Source organism: Crinia signifera, chromosome 4 (genome assembly GCF_055691185.1).
Source record: "Crinia signifera chromosome 4, ASM5569118v1, whole genome shotgun sequence".
NCBI lineage: Eukaryota > Metazoa > Chordata > Amphibia > Anura > Myobatrachidae > Crinia > Crinia signifera.
Window position 1 is genome coordinate 305988836 of NC_139220.1, and position 18239 is coordinate 306007074.

Here is an 18239-nt window from a genome sequence, read left to right on the forward strand (position 1 = left end):
TATAGTAATTACAGATTTACAGTGAATCTGATAACCTCACATTCCTTCCCCTACTATTGTAGTCCCGGTACCCAGCTGTTCAGGAACCAATAACAACCTGGAATAGCGGGATGCAGAGCCGAGAATCTGGGGTTTGGATATACCACCTGAGTCCCACAGGGTGACATCATACCAAACCCATCTTGTAAAAGGCGGCTGGTTTGCAGAACCAGCAAGGGCATGATTACAGTCTAAGTCATACATTGGAACTAACAAGGGCTGTAGCAATTCCTCTTCTTCGGATTCTGGGTACCCCCCCTCTGCAACATTGTAACCTACTAATACTTTTGCCTCGGGCACAATGGGGCAGGGACCACTTTCCACCTCCCCCTCTTGCCCAAGGAACAGGGGCCAAACAGCAGGCCAATATAGGGGCTCTGGCCCTGGCACTTCCACCACCCCGTCATGTCCTTCCTCCCCCAAACCCAAACTAGGGGCATGGCACATTTCAGTCCAGCATTTGGTCTCAATGTCCAGGGCTGAGGAGGGACCCTCCATCACAAACAATTCCGCTGGTGGCTGCAGGACAGGCTGTGTCAGCTCTGTCCCCTTAAAAGCCAGATGCTCACCTGCAGCTACTTCTGCGCACACCTCCTTCTCCGCGATAGCCTCCTTCCCCAGCTGAGTATGCTGGGCAGCCCGAAACACGACGTCATCTGTGACTGGTGGGCTGGTGGCCTGGATGTTGTCGGATACTCCTCTAACCACGGCGATCTCTTCTTGGACGCAGTCCTCATAGATCCCCTGGCAGCAGGATAATAGCTCTGCATCTCCCACCTCAGCAAAAGGGAAGCAGTAGTGCAGCTCCTCCCTAGGATGGGGGAGAAGCAATTGCAAACGGTGCCTTTCATCACGCCCCCTGCGACACTGATCTTGCCATGCTGGGGTATCCAGGAGCCCCCGATCAATCGCCTCTTCCTCTGCCACCACGAAGCACTCCTCCAGACACTGCAATTGTTCCCACACACTCAACTGGGCACCGAAATGGAGGATCCAGGCTCGATAATCAGCAAATGCATTTGTAGGATCTCCCTGATCGTGAAGGATCTGCTGAAGGATTTCCCCGCGAGTGCAGGATTGGATGGGTATACCTCGCAGCTGACCTTCTGCTATCAGCTCCTCCATACTCATTTCTTCAAGGGCAGTTAGGGGCCCCCCTGACAACGACCCTTCTCTTGCGGTAACAATTAATTCTGTGGCAGACCCCTCGGTTGTCTGCCCAGATTGCAGTAGCCCCCTTCTAGACCTTTCCTCTGGTTCTATCTGGGGCATCAATTTATTCTGGACTTGTCCTTCAGCCCCAGAATATTGTCCTCTTTGTAGCATCTGGGTAACTGTAACAATCACTTCCTCTGTAAATTCTACAAACTCTGGCTCTCCTAGCAGATTCCAAGAAGTGGCCTCACCTTTACAGTGCAGGAATGCATCCCCCAGGTAACACACTTTGTCCTGTATGCTGGATACTCTCCACCCGCTGACCATCTGCTGAGCGTCTTCCCAGTACTTCCAGATATACTGCATTTTCCTGACAATAAATAACAGATCCGGCTTCCCAGCCTGCCGATACACTGAAGAACCTCCATCCCTGAGCTCCTCTGCTACAGGGGTCTTGAGGCATCGATTTTCTTTCCTTGGAAACATTTTCCCTTTCACAGGACTGACACCTGCTCACTTGCTGAACATCACCTTATTGCATTTTCCGTTTCCTTACATATGGTCTGATCCTCTGTTCTCTGTGCTTTCTGTGCTCGATGGTTGGTGTCTGAATGATCCCACTGTCGCTGCCGCCAAATGTGAGGGTACGAGTTCCTCAATCACTCAGACACCGAGCAGATGAAACCAGAAGAATGGTTTATTTTCCACAGCACGCACAAATAGACAATAAACAGTGGCAAAGGTAAATTGCAGAGTAGAAAGATATTCAGGTAGCAGGCCCAAACAGACAGTCCTTGTATAGTCACAGTCCCAGATCAGTTCCACAGGGCAAACTATCACTTAATCCCCACAGCAGTGATAGCATATAAGTCCACACGATACCTAGACAGAGCATAACCTCTTAGTCCAGGACAGTCCATCAAATTCTGCTCCTGGCTTGTGTGCCAGTCATTTTAAAAACTTCCAATTTCCCACGCTTCTCCATACCATCAGTGGGCTTGCACTCAATCCCTATTGGTGGATTCAAGTCAGGTTTATCCCCCCTCCCAGGTACTGCTGCTGCCCATCTGCTTCTGCCCCCTGCTGGGGTCGGTTCCAGAAAGTCTGGAAGTGGCCAAGATATGCATAGCAGAGTCAACACAAGATACAAAACACAGTCTGATTACATTATGTGGTGGTCACCCCCTGTGGACAACCTTCCTGTTGATAGTAGGGGAATTTGATCACCCCCTGTGGTGATTGTCCTTCAGCTATCCCCCTCATGTAAACAGCAGGAACAATAATCGGCTGATTACATTATGGGCTGATCACCCCCTGTGGTGGCCGGTTCCACAAAGTCTGCTAGAGCCCAGAGGTTTGCAAAGAATTGTAAACCCCCCTGTGGAGATTGCCCCTCAGCTTCCACCCTCCTGTGATAGCAGGAACAAAAGTATGGTAATGGGACATAACCTTTTGGTGACTTATTTCCTGGGTATTTCCTGGCAGACCATATTAGGGCGAGAGCGATCTGATCTGGAACTACACACACATATAGGGAGTATATAGACATATATGGAGAACAAGAGGGTACCGACGGACTAAAATAGTACATTAATTACTACACCTAATAAAATATAGTAATTACAGATTTACAGTGAATCTGATAACCTCACATGCACTATGGGCCTTATTCAGATCTGAGCTCAGTACAAATTTGTTTGGAAAATGGGCAAAACCATGTGCACTGCAGGTGGGGCAGATGTAACATGTGCAGAGAGAGTTAAATTTGGGTGGGGTGTGTTGAAACTGAAATCTAAATTGCAGTGTAAAAGTAATGCAGCCAGTATTTACCCTTCACAGAAACAAAATAACTCACACAAATCTAACTCTTTCTATACATGTTACATCTGCCCCACCTGCAGTGCACATGGGCGCTTATTCTAGTTGAATCGGACGGTTGTGTATTTTCGGACAGGAACCGAGTGTTCTTAGCCCCGCTTTCCGTATCGATCGCTCACACCGTCCGAATGTGGTAAGATCTCAAGTGGATTTTTTCATGTGAACACCTCCTCCATCTGTGGGAACCTCCCCCATCATTCGATGGTCGCCGACCATTGAATGCTGGACCGAGTGGTCAGGCAGCACTGAGTGCTCCAGACCACTCGGGCATTTCTCTGTGCAAAAGTAGGGATATGGACGGGCAGCTGGCATCCAGCTATGTCATATGTCTGCCACCCACACGTGCGTCATGGCCGGATTACCGTACGTACGACCAGAGTTTTCATGGGAACGCCCATGAAACGTGGGGCGTACACATATGGTAATGAGCAAAATCAGCCCTTCACACCCCTCTCCACCCCCTGCTCGGATGGTTTTGTATGATCATTTTCTGCACGGACCTCACGCCGTGTTCGGACGTGTGAGGCATTCGCACATGCACATGCGCAAACACCAACCATCGGCCGTTCATCTGCATTCGGAGCCATCCGACTCAGAATAAGGACCATGGTTTTGCCCATTTTCCGCACAAATATGTTCTGCGATCAGATCTTAATAAGGCCCTATGTCTGGATTTAAACTTCCTTCTGAATTTTCTAGCAGAAGCAAAACTGATGATTTGGAAGGTATCTTTCCCACATCCTCTAATATTTCTGGACCAGAACCAAATTGGGATGATGATTTAGCAAAATTAAAAAGGCTACCACAAAAACAAATCCGAGTTAGCTGGGACCTAACAAGTCCCTAGAGGCCTTAGGCCTAGAACCTTTCCATCTTTTGAGTTGATAACTGAATCATTAAAAATGGATTGGCAAAACACCTTAACCAAATGCTCACAGGGATCCTTATCAAACATGACTATTTAGTCCTAGAGGAGTGTGACAAAGAAATCACCAATCTAGGCAAAACAATGGAGGGTTGGGAACAGAAAAAAAGCTTCCAGAAATTATTTAAAACCATCAAGAAGACCCTGGACATCTATGAAACAACCATCGTCCAACGCAAAAAATCTAAATTCGCAAGAGATAAAAGAGATTCTGATTCAGGTAACATTTACAAGTGGCAATCAGTCGCCAAAATCAACACTGGGGCTATTTGGCCGTAAACTTCTATTAATTTTTTTTTCCCCACAAAACTGATGAATCAATGGCAGAACACAGTGATACTCCTAATACTCAGATCATGGAACCAAATTGGAGTGCACAAGAACTTGAAGCCATTGTTACACTAGATGAATTGATGGAGGACAGACCCACTATGCAAACGGCAGGACCAATCAAATGACCATATTGCAAAAAAAACATTTGATGTTCACCCCCTCAGACCGAATCAGTCCAGAAAACAAAGTTTTCATAAATCTTGTGTCCAAAGAAATGGTCATAATTTATAACTGAAACAAACAGTGAAGCAGGCACACCAATCCTACCTCAAATGAGAAAACAGCCATTAGGGAAATCCAGAGCTGGAATGATCTTGTTATTAAGCCATCAGACAAGGGCTGTAACATAGTCCTTTGGCCACAGGATATGTACTTTAGAGAAGCCCTTAAACAAATCAATGATTCCAACTGTTATCACAATCTGTTACTGAATCCAACCCCCAACTACTTGTTCATAACATCATTGATCAGGCTTTGAGTAATGGGATTATCTTGAAAGATGAACATATCTTTCTACTGACAAAAAATCCAAAAATACACAAAAACCTGACTGAACCACCAGGTAACCCAATTGTGTCTGTATGTGGAAGCCTCATGGAGAATGCGAGCAACTATGTTGATATCTACCTAAGACCACAGGTATCAGAAATAGACTCATACGTCAAAGACACTACTGATGTACTGAAAAGATTATATGATATCAGATTAGAAAAACATCAGCTACTAGTAAGCATGAATGTAGAGTTTCTTTACACCTGCATTGGTCACAACCTTGGACTCAAATCCATTAGATACATCCTTGATATGGAAGGTATGAGGGATCTTCAAAATGTAATTCTGAAATTGCTAAATGTTATTTTGCATCACAACTACTTTGTTTTCAATGACCACTTCTACCTCCATGTCAAAGGGGGAGCGGCTTGTGCCCCCACATATGCTAACCTCTTTCTTGGGTGGTGGGAGCGGGAACATGTGTTCAATGACGACAATGATGCCCTAACCAAAAAAGTCATTTTATGGCTTTGGTACATTGATGATATGATGATCATCTGGGATGGCACTGAACAGCAATTTTCAGACTTTATGACACATTTAAACAAAAACAATCTCAATTTGAGATTTACTTATGAATTCAGCAAAGATACCATCTAATTTTTGGACTTTAAGATTTATCTGGATACTGACATTTCAGTAGCAACCGAATTGTTTTGAAAACCCACAGCCACTAACAGTGTCCTGTCTAACACAAGTTCTCACTTTCCACCCACCATAAAAACATCCCTAAAGGTGAATTTCTAAGACTTAAACGAAACTGCACCAATGTGAAAGAGTTCAACTAGTTAAGTTTAGAATTATCCTCACGCCTAAAAGAGCGTGGGTACAGTAACAAGCTAATCAATAGATCCAGATGATCAATTTCAAGACTTCTGGACAGAAACCTTTTGATCTTTGGTTTAAAAAAAAACAGTGACCAACAATACTCCAAGATTTGTAGGAGATTTCTGCAGTAACTGGAAGGAGATGAGAGGGGCAATCCAAAAACATTGGCGTGTTTTAAAGTCCGACCCAGATCTTGCCACTGAAATTGATGAAAATGTCTCCATGAGCTGGAGGAGATCTCCCAATCTCAAGGATGCATTAGTCAAAAGTAATTTAATCTCTAAACCTAGAAGAGATCCCCGGTGCAGAGGCACATTCCTCTTTTCCAATTTATATAAGGAACTGTACTTGTTCCAATGGATGGGCCTGTTTTTGAATGTACCACTTACAATTTTTGGGAAAAGAGTCCTGTGCTGAATTGCAGTGGTAATGAATCCCTTTGGATTGGTGCTGATGGTTCTTTATCCTACTTTGGAAAGAATGCTCCTTGGTGGTAAGTGTACAGTCCTGGTTCAGGAATCCATATGTAATCCGCAAAGGTTTGTAAAGGAAGGAGGTGTCAGTGGAGACGCGTTTTGCTAGGGAAAATGTGCCTCTTTGTTCTTTAAATTCTTTTAGCTTTCAACTGAAGAAATCACACTTTTTTTAGCCATGTTATGGTGATTGGTCTCCAAATGGTGCCTTAGTTTGCTTGGAATCATTTTGACAATTTTCAGGCAAAGTACACAATGTGGAAGTACACACTTCACAGTTGCCATCTACAGATGTAAAACCAATGTCTCGTTAAGTATCATGTATCTGTGATGCTTTATTTTCTTCCTGACTGTGTGCCACTGATCTGTGGTTCTTCATCCTTTTCATCACTACCAGACGTCTTTTTAGTGTTTAAATACATTTCCATTTCTTGTGCAACAAAATAATTCTATATTTGGAGCAAGCACAAATTAATTTAAGTTGAAGGCAAATCCTGTGTAGCCAGAGCCGAATTTCCCATTAGGCACGTGAGGCACCGGCCTAGGGGCGGCACATGTTTGGGGGCGGCACTTGGATGCCTGTGATAGTACTGTCAGCCCAAAATGTACCAATAACTGCAAAATATCCACTGTACTGTACTATATTCCATCTTAAATAGAGTGTAAATGAATAGGACATGCAGATACTGCCCCTATAAACTGTCCTACTTAGTAAACATTATTGTTGTGCCTAGGGGCGCCCTCCTCCCTAAATCCGCCCCTGTGTGTAGCTTGTATAAAATAAGTAAAATTGTGCTTCTAGAAAGCAGCAACATGAAAACAGGGGAAACACTACCAGGTGACACCCCAACATAGTGTCAGCAAAGTATTGCTGTATATTTCCAAAGCATATCCCAACTTTCTGGGCCCCATAGCAACATATTCATGGGGTCTCTGTCCCAATGGTTCCTGAGAGACACCACTGTGCAGCATTTATTCATTTTATGTCCCCTATTAGTGCCCTGGTTATTTTTTCAATACTCAGTACTCTCTTAATTAATGTTATACCCAGAGTTTATTTTATGAACTACTGTAGTTTCCTAGTTTAGATGATGCCCCACTGTCGGGCTGCAGTGCATATTATGTCATACAGAATTCCCAATTCACATTATGACAGTGTTCTTAATTCATATTATACCCCATTACAGTGCCCTCCAAGTCATACTGTGGCTTCCAGTTCAAATTATGCCAAGTTTCAGTGCCCCATTTTGGACCATTATAATGAGTAGATTAGATTGACACATTACAATGCCCCGTTATCATTTTCATATCCAATACACATACACTTCTCAGTGAAAGTGTAATGTCGCACAATGAAGGCTGGGCAATCGTAAGGGCATTTTGCAGAAAACAGGGCTTTTCTGTGCTTTAGGCTATTTACAGAGAAGGTTACATGGAAAAGTTCTTGACTTCTCCAGTGGCGCCCCAGCTCTGTGGCTGAATCACATCACCATACATTAGTATGGTGAGTGTAATTCATGATGGAATGTAAAGCCCTGGTTTCTGATTCGCCATGGTGTTTAGATTTGGCAGAATCGGAACATCTGTTGGAAAATTGCAATCAAGCTAAAGGTACACGGTACGTTTTGTGCTAGTGGCATTTTTTACTAGATCACATTGCATCTAGTTTATATTGCATGCAATACACTACAACAGCATGCATTTTTATCTAGATGAGATGCAATCTAGTATGAAAATACTTTTCTGACTTGTGATGAGAACTATGTGGGAGCGAGCATCGCGATTGAACTACAATTGATGCATTTTGAACTAAAAAGTAAAAAATGCATCTGAGAATCACACCACGTATGGCAACCATGGGTGCTTTTCTGATTTCTGCCCAGCACCCTGGCATAGCTCTGCACCCTGACAATCCTGCAGCATCCCAGAACCTCTGTGTGTGGAGAGGGATCCGAAGGCTGAATCCAACCTTCCTACGGGCAACCGAAGGAGAAGATAGCTCCGCTGGAGCCCCAGATACCACACATTGCCGTAAATGTTACTACTTACCAAAGTTATACATCACATTGAACGATACGATGTATAGTGATAAGTAGCAATTTATTTTATGTAGCATACCTGAATACTCACTTATTTCTTTGTGCGGTGCAATACTGGTCAAGTGCACCTGCACCCCCCCCCCACACACACACACACACCCACCAAAAAAACAACAACAACACAGCCCAGGCTTTGTATAGAATAATGGGGCGTACACACATAATATTTCCTGGGCATCTTCTAAGCACTCTCAGTAGATCGCTTCCAAAATGCCCCTACATCGCTCTGTGTGTGTGTGTGTGTGTGTGTGTGTATGTGTGTGTGTGGGGGGGGTGATAGCGATGCATGGCCCGGCGCGTTGCTATTGCAGCAGCAATTAATATCCAACATGCTGAATAAAGGTAAAATAGCCGATGTCAGAGCCAATGGTCTAACGGAGAACACTGGCCCTGACAGATCGCTCAGCGGCACATCACTATGCAGCGCTCAGAGATCTAGCATCGCTCAGAACGCTCGTCTCCACGTGTGTAGGCCTCTTTACAGTTTTTTTTAAAGTTAAAAAAAAGCAAGCTAAAAATGTTCTGTGCATCCATGCTCCAAGACCAGCCCCCCCCCCCCCCCCCCCCACCTGCAATACCAGCATGTCAGCTATTCCGTATCTATTGTATAATACCCCTCTCAGATCTGTGACCCAACAATTACCCGGCATCATTGTGTAGGGCGCTTTCTGACACTTTCACACTGAGCAGTAATTTGCTGAATTACACGGGTATTTCTTCGAATCCTGGGTCGCCAACCCTCAAATTCCTGATTGACCTTTCACATCAAAGAAATACCGTGTTATCCAGCAAATTACCTGGTTGATATTTTTACCTGGAAATTTGCTGCTTGGTGTGAAAGGGGTATAAGTCACTTATAGCAGGCACCTCCCTCCTATAGATTTCCATACGCAGCATCTCACATACTGTATAACATATTCATTTTGTACTCACCTTCTCAGCCAGCTTCTCTGTGACAGTGACCAGTACTTCAATCAGCCATCAGTACCCTTGCCCAGTGCACTCCTTGCCCACAGCATTGCACTCCTTGCCCACAGCAGCACAGTCCAGCCTGCACCCCATCAGCTGAGTACAGTTACACCTGCCCCTCCACATAATAGCCCCCCTACCCCACCCCCCCACACACACACACACACACCTGCCCCCCCCCCCCCCCCCCCAACATACACCTGCCCGACCCCCAGCTGGCTTTAATATCCATTTACATTCTTCCCATAGACCTTAGCAGCCAGCTGACTCCGGTTACACCCCCTGCGCAGGAGCCGCTGGCTAACTCCAGATACATATGGCCATAGTGCCTATACTTATATACACACACTCCCCACCCACCAGCATGTAGCCAGGCATGTCAGCCCAGTAAGTAAGAGCTGTGAGCTACTATGACCATAGTGCTTATACTTATATACACACTACCCACCCACCAGCATGTAGCCAGGCATGTCAGCCCAGTAAGTAAGAGCTGTGAGCTACTATGGCCATAGTGCCTATACTTATATACACACACTCCCCACCCACCAGCATGTAGCCAGGCATGTCAGCCCAGTAAGTAAGAGCTGTGAGCTACTATGACCATAGTGCTTATACTTATATACACACTACCCACCCACCAGCATGTAGCCAGGCATGTCAGCCCAGTAAGTAAGAGCTGTGAGCTACTATGGCCATAGTGCCTATACTTACACACACACACACACACACACTACCCACCCACCAACATGTAGCCAGGCATGTCAGCCCAGTAAGTAAGAGCTGTGAGCTACTATGGCCATAGTGCCTATACTTATATACACACACTCTCCACCCACCAGCATGTAGCCAGGCATGTCAGCCCAGTAAGTAAGAGCTGTGAGCTACTATGGTCATAGTGCCTATACTTATATACACACACTCCCCACCCACCAGCATGTAGCCAGGCATGTCAGCCCAGTAAGTAAGAGCTGTGAGCTACTATGGCCATAGTGCCTATACTTATATACACACACTGCCCACCCACCAGCATGTAGCCAGGCATGTCAGCCCAGTAAGTAAGAGCTGTGAGCTACTATGGCCATAGTGCCTATACTTATATACACACACTCTCCACCCACCAGCATGTAGCCAGGCATGTCAGCCCAGTAAGTAAGAGCTGTGAGCTACTATGGTCATAGTGCCTATACTTATATACACACACTCCCCACCCACCAGCATGTAGCCAGGCATGTCAGCCCAGTAAGTAAGAGCTGTGAGCTACTATGGCCATAGTGCCTATACTTATATACACACACTGCCCACCCACCAGCATGTAGCCAGGCATGTCAGCCCAGTAAGTAAGAGCTGTGAGCTACTATGGCCATAGTGCCTATACTTATACACACACACTACCCACCCACCAGCATGTAGCCAGGCATGTCAGCCCAGTAAGTAAGAGCTGTGAGCTACTATGGCCATAGTGCTTATACTTATATACACACACACTCCCCACCCACCAGCATGTAGCCAGGCATGTCAGCCCAGTAAGTAAGAGCTGTGAGCTACTATGGCCATAGTGCCTATACTTATATACACACACTGCCCACCCACCAGCATGTAGCCAGGCATGTCAGCCCAGTAAGTAAGAGCTGTGAGCTACTATGGCCATAGTGCTTATACTTATATACACACACTCCCCACCCACCAGCATGTAGCCAGGCATGTCAGCCCAGTAAGTAAGAGCTGTGAGCTACTATGGCCATAGTGCCTATACTTATATACACACACTCCCCACCCACCAGCATGTTGCCAGGCATGTCAGCCCAGTAAGTAAGAGCTGTGAGCTACTTTGGCCATAGTGCCTATACTTATATACACACACTGCCCACCCACCAACATGTAGCCAGACATGTCAGCCCAGTAAGTAAGAGCTGTGAGCTACTATGGCCATAGTGCCTATATTTATATACACACACACTCACCACCCACCAGCATGTAGCCAGGCATGTCAGCCCAGTAAGTAAGAGCTGTGAGCTACTATGGCCATAGTGCCTATACTTATATACACACACTCCCCACCCACCAGCATGTAGCCAGACATGTCAGCCCAGTAAGTAAGAGCTGTGAGCTACTATGGCCATAGTGCCTATACTTATATACACACACTCCCCACCCACCAGCATGTAGCCAGGCATGTCAGCCCAGTAAGTAAGAGCTGTGAGCTACTATGGTCATAGTGCCTATACTTATACACACACTCACCACCCACCAGCATGTAGCCAGGCATGTCAGCCCGGTAAGTAAGAGCTGTGAGCTACTATGGTCATAGTGCCTATACTTATACACACACTCACCACCCACCAGCATGAAGCCAGGCATGTCAGCCCAGTAAGTAAGAGCTGTGAGCTACTATGGCCATAGTGCCTATACTTATATATACACACTCCCCACCCACCAGCATGTAGCCAGGCTCGTCAGCCCAGTAAGTAAGAGCTGTGAGCTACTATGGCCATAGTGCCTATACTTATATATACACTCACCACCCACCAGCATGTAGCCAGGCATGTCAGCCCAGTAAGTAAGAGCTGTGAGCTACTATGGCCATAGTGCCTATACTTATATATACACACTCCCCACCCACCAGCATGTAGCCAGGCTCGTCAGCCCAGTAAGTAAGAGCTGTGAGCTACTATGGCCATAGTGCCTATACTTATATACACACACACTCCCCACCCACCAGCATGTAGCCAGGCATGTCAGCCCAGTAAGTAAGAGCTGTGAGCTACTATGGTCATAGAGCCTATACTTCTATAATACATAACTGAGCACAAAAACACAGGTCTTGGTCCAATCTGCCGCTGTTTAAAGGGATACTCAACTTGTGTACAGTAACAACACAAGAAAATAAAGCACAAAATAAACAGGACTTCTGGACCAAACCACAAAAAGTTTATAACTCCTTTTATTTTAGTTTACATGAATATTCATTTCCACAAGCCAGTAGGGTAAAACAATAAAATAACAATCAATATAACATATAATAACAAGCCACAGTCCTTGCAGTATACTTTCAAGCCACAGTCGTCTCCCAAGCCACAGTCTTCTTCCAAGCCAGTCGTCTCCCAAGCCACAGTCTTCTGTCAAGCCAGTCTTCGTAATATAACTTCAAGCCACAGTCTTCGTAATATAACTTCAAGCCACAGTCTTCACACTATTTCTTCCTTAAAGCTACAGTCCTTGTTCTTTCAAGCTTCGCCCATAGTCTCCTAAGTCTCAATGCCAAAAACTTGAATCTTCTTATTTCTTTAGAGACTATTACTACTGAAGTTTGCATCATTGAAATACTTATGTGCATTGTATTGCAAAATTCATTATTAAAACCTTTCAAGCATTCTTCATATCCTTGGCATTCTTCCGCAGTTACATTAGTAGACATTACATTCGATATCCAAGTTTCCATCCTCGAGTCGGCCCCTCAGTTCCCCAGCACTCACCAGTTCCCTCATCCTGGCCTAATGTGACATTATAAGGAAAATATATATCTACATAAAGGTCAGAGAGATAAAAATTATAATAACAAAAATAAAAATAAGTTATAAATTGTAATCGTATTGAAATATATGAAAAAAATGGTGAATCATAATTCTACCATGAACGCAATTAGCTGTATATCAGGATCCGATATGTAATGCCGGCGGTCGGAATCCCGACACTGGAATCCCGACCACCGTAATCCCGACATGGGGGGGACGTGGAGCACCCCCCCTTGTGGGCTCGCTGCGCTCGCCACGCAGCGGGCCCGGTGCCTTGCTACGCTCGGCACGCTATTTTATTCTCCCTCTATGGGTGTCGTGGACACCCACGGAGGGAGAAAGTTTCGGGATTTCGGCGGTCGGGATTCCAGTGTCGGGATTGCGAATGCCGGGATCCCGACCGCCGGCAAATTGACTGCATCCCGTATATCAATATATCATCACACAATGGTCCTGTGTGTGTGGACTAAGGGGTGCTTACCATATAATAATGATTTTTCCATTGTATGCATCCTGTGTGTAGCCCTGACCCTTCCACATCTCTGCAATACAATCAGGCTGATCAAGGCCAGAGCTGATGTCACACACCCTCCCTGAAAATGCCTGGGCACGCCTGTGTTTTCCTGACACTACCAGATAACGTAGCACAGAGAAAGAGAAAAGGGACTCTCTTTTTGTTGGGGCACTCTTTTGAATGATTAATTGAATTAATTTAGAGTTTGGTATACTGGGGGTTGTGCATCTAGGGGAAGACTCCACCTATATGCGTAGAAGTAAGGGTGTTGTGGGCTAGTGCCCCTTGTTGTTTTATTGGTGTAACAGAAGGTAGTGGGAAAGTTGCGCAATTAATTATAGTGATGCAGCCTGCTATTCATTAAAGAGGTACACCACCTCTAGGTACAAATGGCAAACAGAATAAATGAATAGCTCTGGCGCAGAACCATAAAAAATGTTTACAGACCAATCAGTATAATGATCTTTAATTTCAAAAGGTATAAACAAAAAACAAAATGCAAGGGTAATTTTGCAATGATGACAGGTATATCAGGACTAAAATGCAAGGATAATTTTGCAATAATGACAGGTATACTTGATATCAGGACCAAAATCATGCAGTATAAGCCGGGGAATGAAAACAAAGATACCTCACCCTGGATTGGGGTTGCGGTGGGCTATTACTTGCGTTCAAGTCTGCGGCACCACCGCAGGCGGCTTGAGGTGTCTGGTTCCCGGTCACAAAGTGCTAGTGCATGCAAGGTGCTGAGTCCATAAAGTGCATCAGTGTCCAAAAGTGCAACGCGTTTCGGAGAGGTCCACTCTCCTTCCTCAGGCTGAATGATGTGCCTGTTAGCTCATGGTAATATTTATACCACTCTCCTGATGCTCTAAATTGAATGACAGCCAATCTGGGCGTCCGTTCGGTTCGCGCCCCCGGAAGTGCTCTGCGTTCCAGGCCGCACTTCCGGGTTTGCGTTCCAAACGTCGCTCCGTGGCTTCCGGTTTCGGCGCTGATCTATGTTACAGCAAAAAACTTCTTAGAAGATTCTTCCATCCCCGAAATATCGGCTTTTTGTATTTCCAGACTTGTCTTTCTAATCTGGCTTCGCGGGTCTCTTTATTTCGATGTTGTTAATGAACTTCTTTCTTTTGTTCATCAGGATTCCCCGGCAGCCATCTTTGTTGAGGGATATACGATGGGCAAATCTTGCACAAGCCATAATATTCTAAGGGAACACGTCACTCTCCTCACAATACCTACTATACTGTACTTTGTATTCCAGTAAAGTCCATCCCTATTTACCGGGAGAGTGGTGTGTCCCTTACCATCATTCCTTGTATTTTTCCATAGGAACATGTAAGAATGAAAAAATATTTGCAATTAATATACAGTTTAAAATATATGATAAAATTTAGAAATATATAGATAAATAGTTTAAAATATGTCAGTAAAATGAATTAATCTAAAAACCATTTAAGCTCGAAATCTACATTGTGTCCATTTGGTGACAGTGTATTAAGAATAAAAATCCACTTCATTTCACTCTTAACTAATTTTGCTTCAAAGTCTCTGTTCTTCCAATGAGGGAAGATTTGTTGGATTCCTATGAATCTTTTAATTGCTCCCTCACATTTATTATGGTACTAGCTGACCCGCCTGGCGTTGCCCGGGAAAACCTTGGGGTTTTTTTATTTCCAAAATTACTGAAAAATGTAATCTTACAGTATGCTGTGCCAAAGACCTAAGATTGTAATTTGTTGTACATTTCACCATAATGTTAGAATGTGTTTGCATTGATACTCAATGACGGCAATGAATTCAGGTGTGGTGGTGTTGTTTGAAACACAACGATCCTGAGTTGATAACTTGTATGTGTTGATGAATTCTACATCCACTCCTGAGATTTAGCACCTATGACATAGCCTCCAACATCTGAGGGTCAGAAATCGGTACAAAATCAGAAAGGGATGTGGCCACACCTCCATTTCTATACTTTCAATGGTACAGTTTCTAGGATGTGTAAATACAGGTGCTGAGTGCGTGGAGACCGGGGTGGGCGTTACTTACCGCGCCATAATTAATAAAAAATTCAACGCTCCTTGCCACTCCCGCTCCCCTCACCAATCCAGCCTGCAGCAGTCTCTGAGGTCTGGAGATCTGTAAAGCACATGCACTGGTCATCTCTACCAGTGGGGCAGCCCCTGAGTGTGGGAGCATGTCCGCAGGCCTGGCCACATGACGTCATAACGCGACGCAGGCTACCCGCATAACACTGCAATGCACCACTGGGAATGGGTGCAATGGGCCAAATTCTTCCCTACACCCGCCGGGCCAATCCACCGATCCAGCCATCGCAATCATCAATGGGTGCATTGATAAGGTTTGGAGTGTAAGAAGTTGAAGAATAAGACTGAGATAAAGATTTTCCATGTTAAAGTGTACAATTTACTCAATAAATCATGAAAAGATATAAGTGTACATAGAAGTACAATCAAGAAATGAAAGTAGGATTAAAAAATAAATTCTGATTCAAACTCATAATTGTTTGGATGGGGGTGGGTTGTGAAACAAATCTATAGGTGGATGGGGATATGGATATTGTGGGCATAATTGGTGTTTGGTACACCTACAGGGGCTACTCATTTGATGGGATTTTCACTACAGTATCATGGTCACAGTGTCACCATAAGGGGATTCCCAATTCGGGTCCAGGTGGTCTTTTAGGAACCCTTTACAATCCCGTAGGTCTCTTCTCCTTGAGCCTACGGTCTCCCTTAATAATAGTCAATCACTGAGGGAGACCATAGGCTTTAGGAGAAGAGACCAACGGGATTGTAAAGGGGTCCCTAAAAGACCACCTGAACCCCAATTGGATTTCCCCCTACGGTGACACTGTAGTGAAAATTTCTCATCAACTGGGGACCCCCTGTAGGTGTACCAAACACCAATTATGCCCACAATATCCATACCCCCCTCCACTTATAGATTTGTTTGGCAACTCACCCCATCCAAACAATTATCAGTTTGAATTAGAATTTATTTTTTAAACCTACTTTTATTTCTTGGTTGTACTTCTATGTACATATATTTTTTTTCACGATTTATTGAGTAAATTGTACACTTTAACGTGGCAAATCTTCATCTCAGTATTATTCTTCAAATTCTTACACTCATAACATTCAAACGAATACATGCAGCGCTCATGCCCATCGACCAAACATTATCTATGAACCAAAAGAGTCTGGGACACCCTCAAGGCAGAGCAGTGCCTAACATACAACTGACAGGGTGAGTGCAGTGTACCCACTTTGTATTGATCAAGGGGTGCATTGGCCAGGACAAAGATTTCTCAGTGCAACTGGCTGGGGAGCGCAGTGACAGGCTGGAGGACTGGAGAGACGGATATGCGGAAAAAAGAAAAAACGGTACATTAGGTACAGTTTTTATTTGCTGGTACAGACTGTTAAATAAACGTCAATTTTTTATGTGTTCTGTGTGTTGTACTGTTTTTGTGTGTGTGATGTAGTGTATGTGGTTGTGTGTGTTGCATGTATCTGTCCAATGCGTAAGTGTGTGAGGTGTGCTATGTATATACAGTATGTGTATGTTGTGTCTTTGTGTATATGTGCAATGTTTAAGTGTGTGTTTTGTGTATGGTGTACTGTTTTTTGGGTGTGTATGGTGAATGTGGGTGTGTGTTGTGTTGTTAGAGGTATGTTATGTGTGTGTGTGTGCTGTGTTTATCTGCCCTATGTGTAAGTGCGTAAGGTGTGCTACGTATAAATGTGTGTGCCGTGTGTATCTGTGCAATGTTTAAGTGTGTGTGATCTGTGTATTGTACTATTTTTGGCTGTTTGTTGTAGTGAATGTGGGTGTGTGTTGTGTTGTTAGAGGTATGTTATGTGTGTGTGTGTGCTGTGTTTATCTGCCCTATGTGTAAGTGTTGTGCTATGTGTAAGTGCGTAAGGTGTGCTACATATAAATGTGTGTGTGTGTGTAGTGTGCCGTGTGTATCTGTGCAATGTTTAAGTGTGTGTGATCTGTGTATTGTACTGTTTTTGGCTGTGTGTTGTAGTGAATGTGGGTGTGTGTTGTACTGTGAGTGGTGTGTTATGTGTGTGTGTGTTGTGTGTATCTGCCGAATGTGTAAGTTTGTGAGGTGCGCTACGTATACATGTGTGTGTAGTGTAGTGTGCTGTGCCTATCCTGGCAATGTTTGTGTGTGTTTCTGTATCTGCACAATGTTTAAGTGTGTGTGTGTTTGTTGTACTGTTTTTGGGTGTGTGTTGTAGTGTATATGGGTTTGTGATGTACTGCATGTGGTATGTTATGTGTGTGTTTTGTTGTGTGTATCTGTCCAATGTGTAAGTGTGTGAAGCTCGCTACGTATATATGTGTGTGTTGTGTACTATGTGTGCGTATGTGGTGTACTGTGTGTGTGTGCACGTGTACAATGTGTACATTTGTGTGTGATGTGTGGTCTATGTATATCCTCATTTATTCCTAATTGTTTAAAGTCTCCACCATAGTGTTAGAATGTGTCATTCCTACTCAATGACAGCAATGAATTCAGGTGTGGAGTTGTTCCTTCGCAACGGTTTCCCAGATCGTCGATCCTTTTCCCAGATCATCAATTAAGGCAAATTAAAACTTGGTGTTTTTTTAATTTCTAAGTGAAATTTCCCAAAAACGGCTTCGAGGTGCACACCACCGGGTACAGAGGTATCTTGTTGCAGAATTTGGTGGCTCGGAGTGCCACGGTGTGTCTGCAATGCAACGGACACGCACACACACACACACGCACACACGCACGCACGCACACAGACTCTTCAACTTATTATATAGATTTACAGAAGTGGTCTGACAATGGATGCGAAATAAGTCCCTTGCGGATATTATATATGTGTTTTGCTGATCGCAGCTTTAAATTCCGTTTAGTTTTTCCTATATATAATTTTCCACATTCGCATTCAAGAA

At 44.4% G+C, this 18239-nt stretch overlaps 1 protein-coding gene across 1 annotated transcript in view; it reads right to left on the reverse strand.

Moving 5' to 3' along the window:
* Positions 1-18239, reverse strand: part of LOC146073306 (uncharacterized) — a 146451-nt gene that overhangs the window by 90563 nt on the left and 37649 nt on the right. Inside the window, exon 3 of the mRNA XM_083180484.1 lies at positions 16232-16235. Within this exon, the coding sequence (XP_083036610.1) occupies positions 16232-16235 (4 nt within the window). The remainder of the gene's footprint in view (positions 1-16231; positions 16236-18239) is intronic.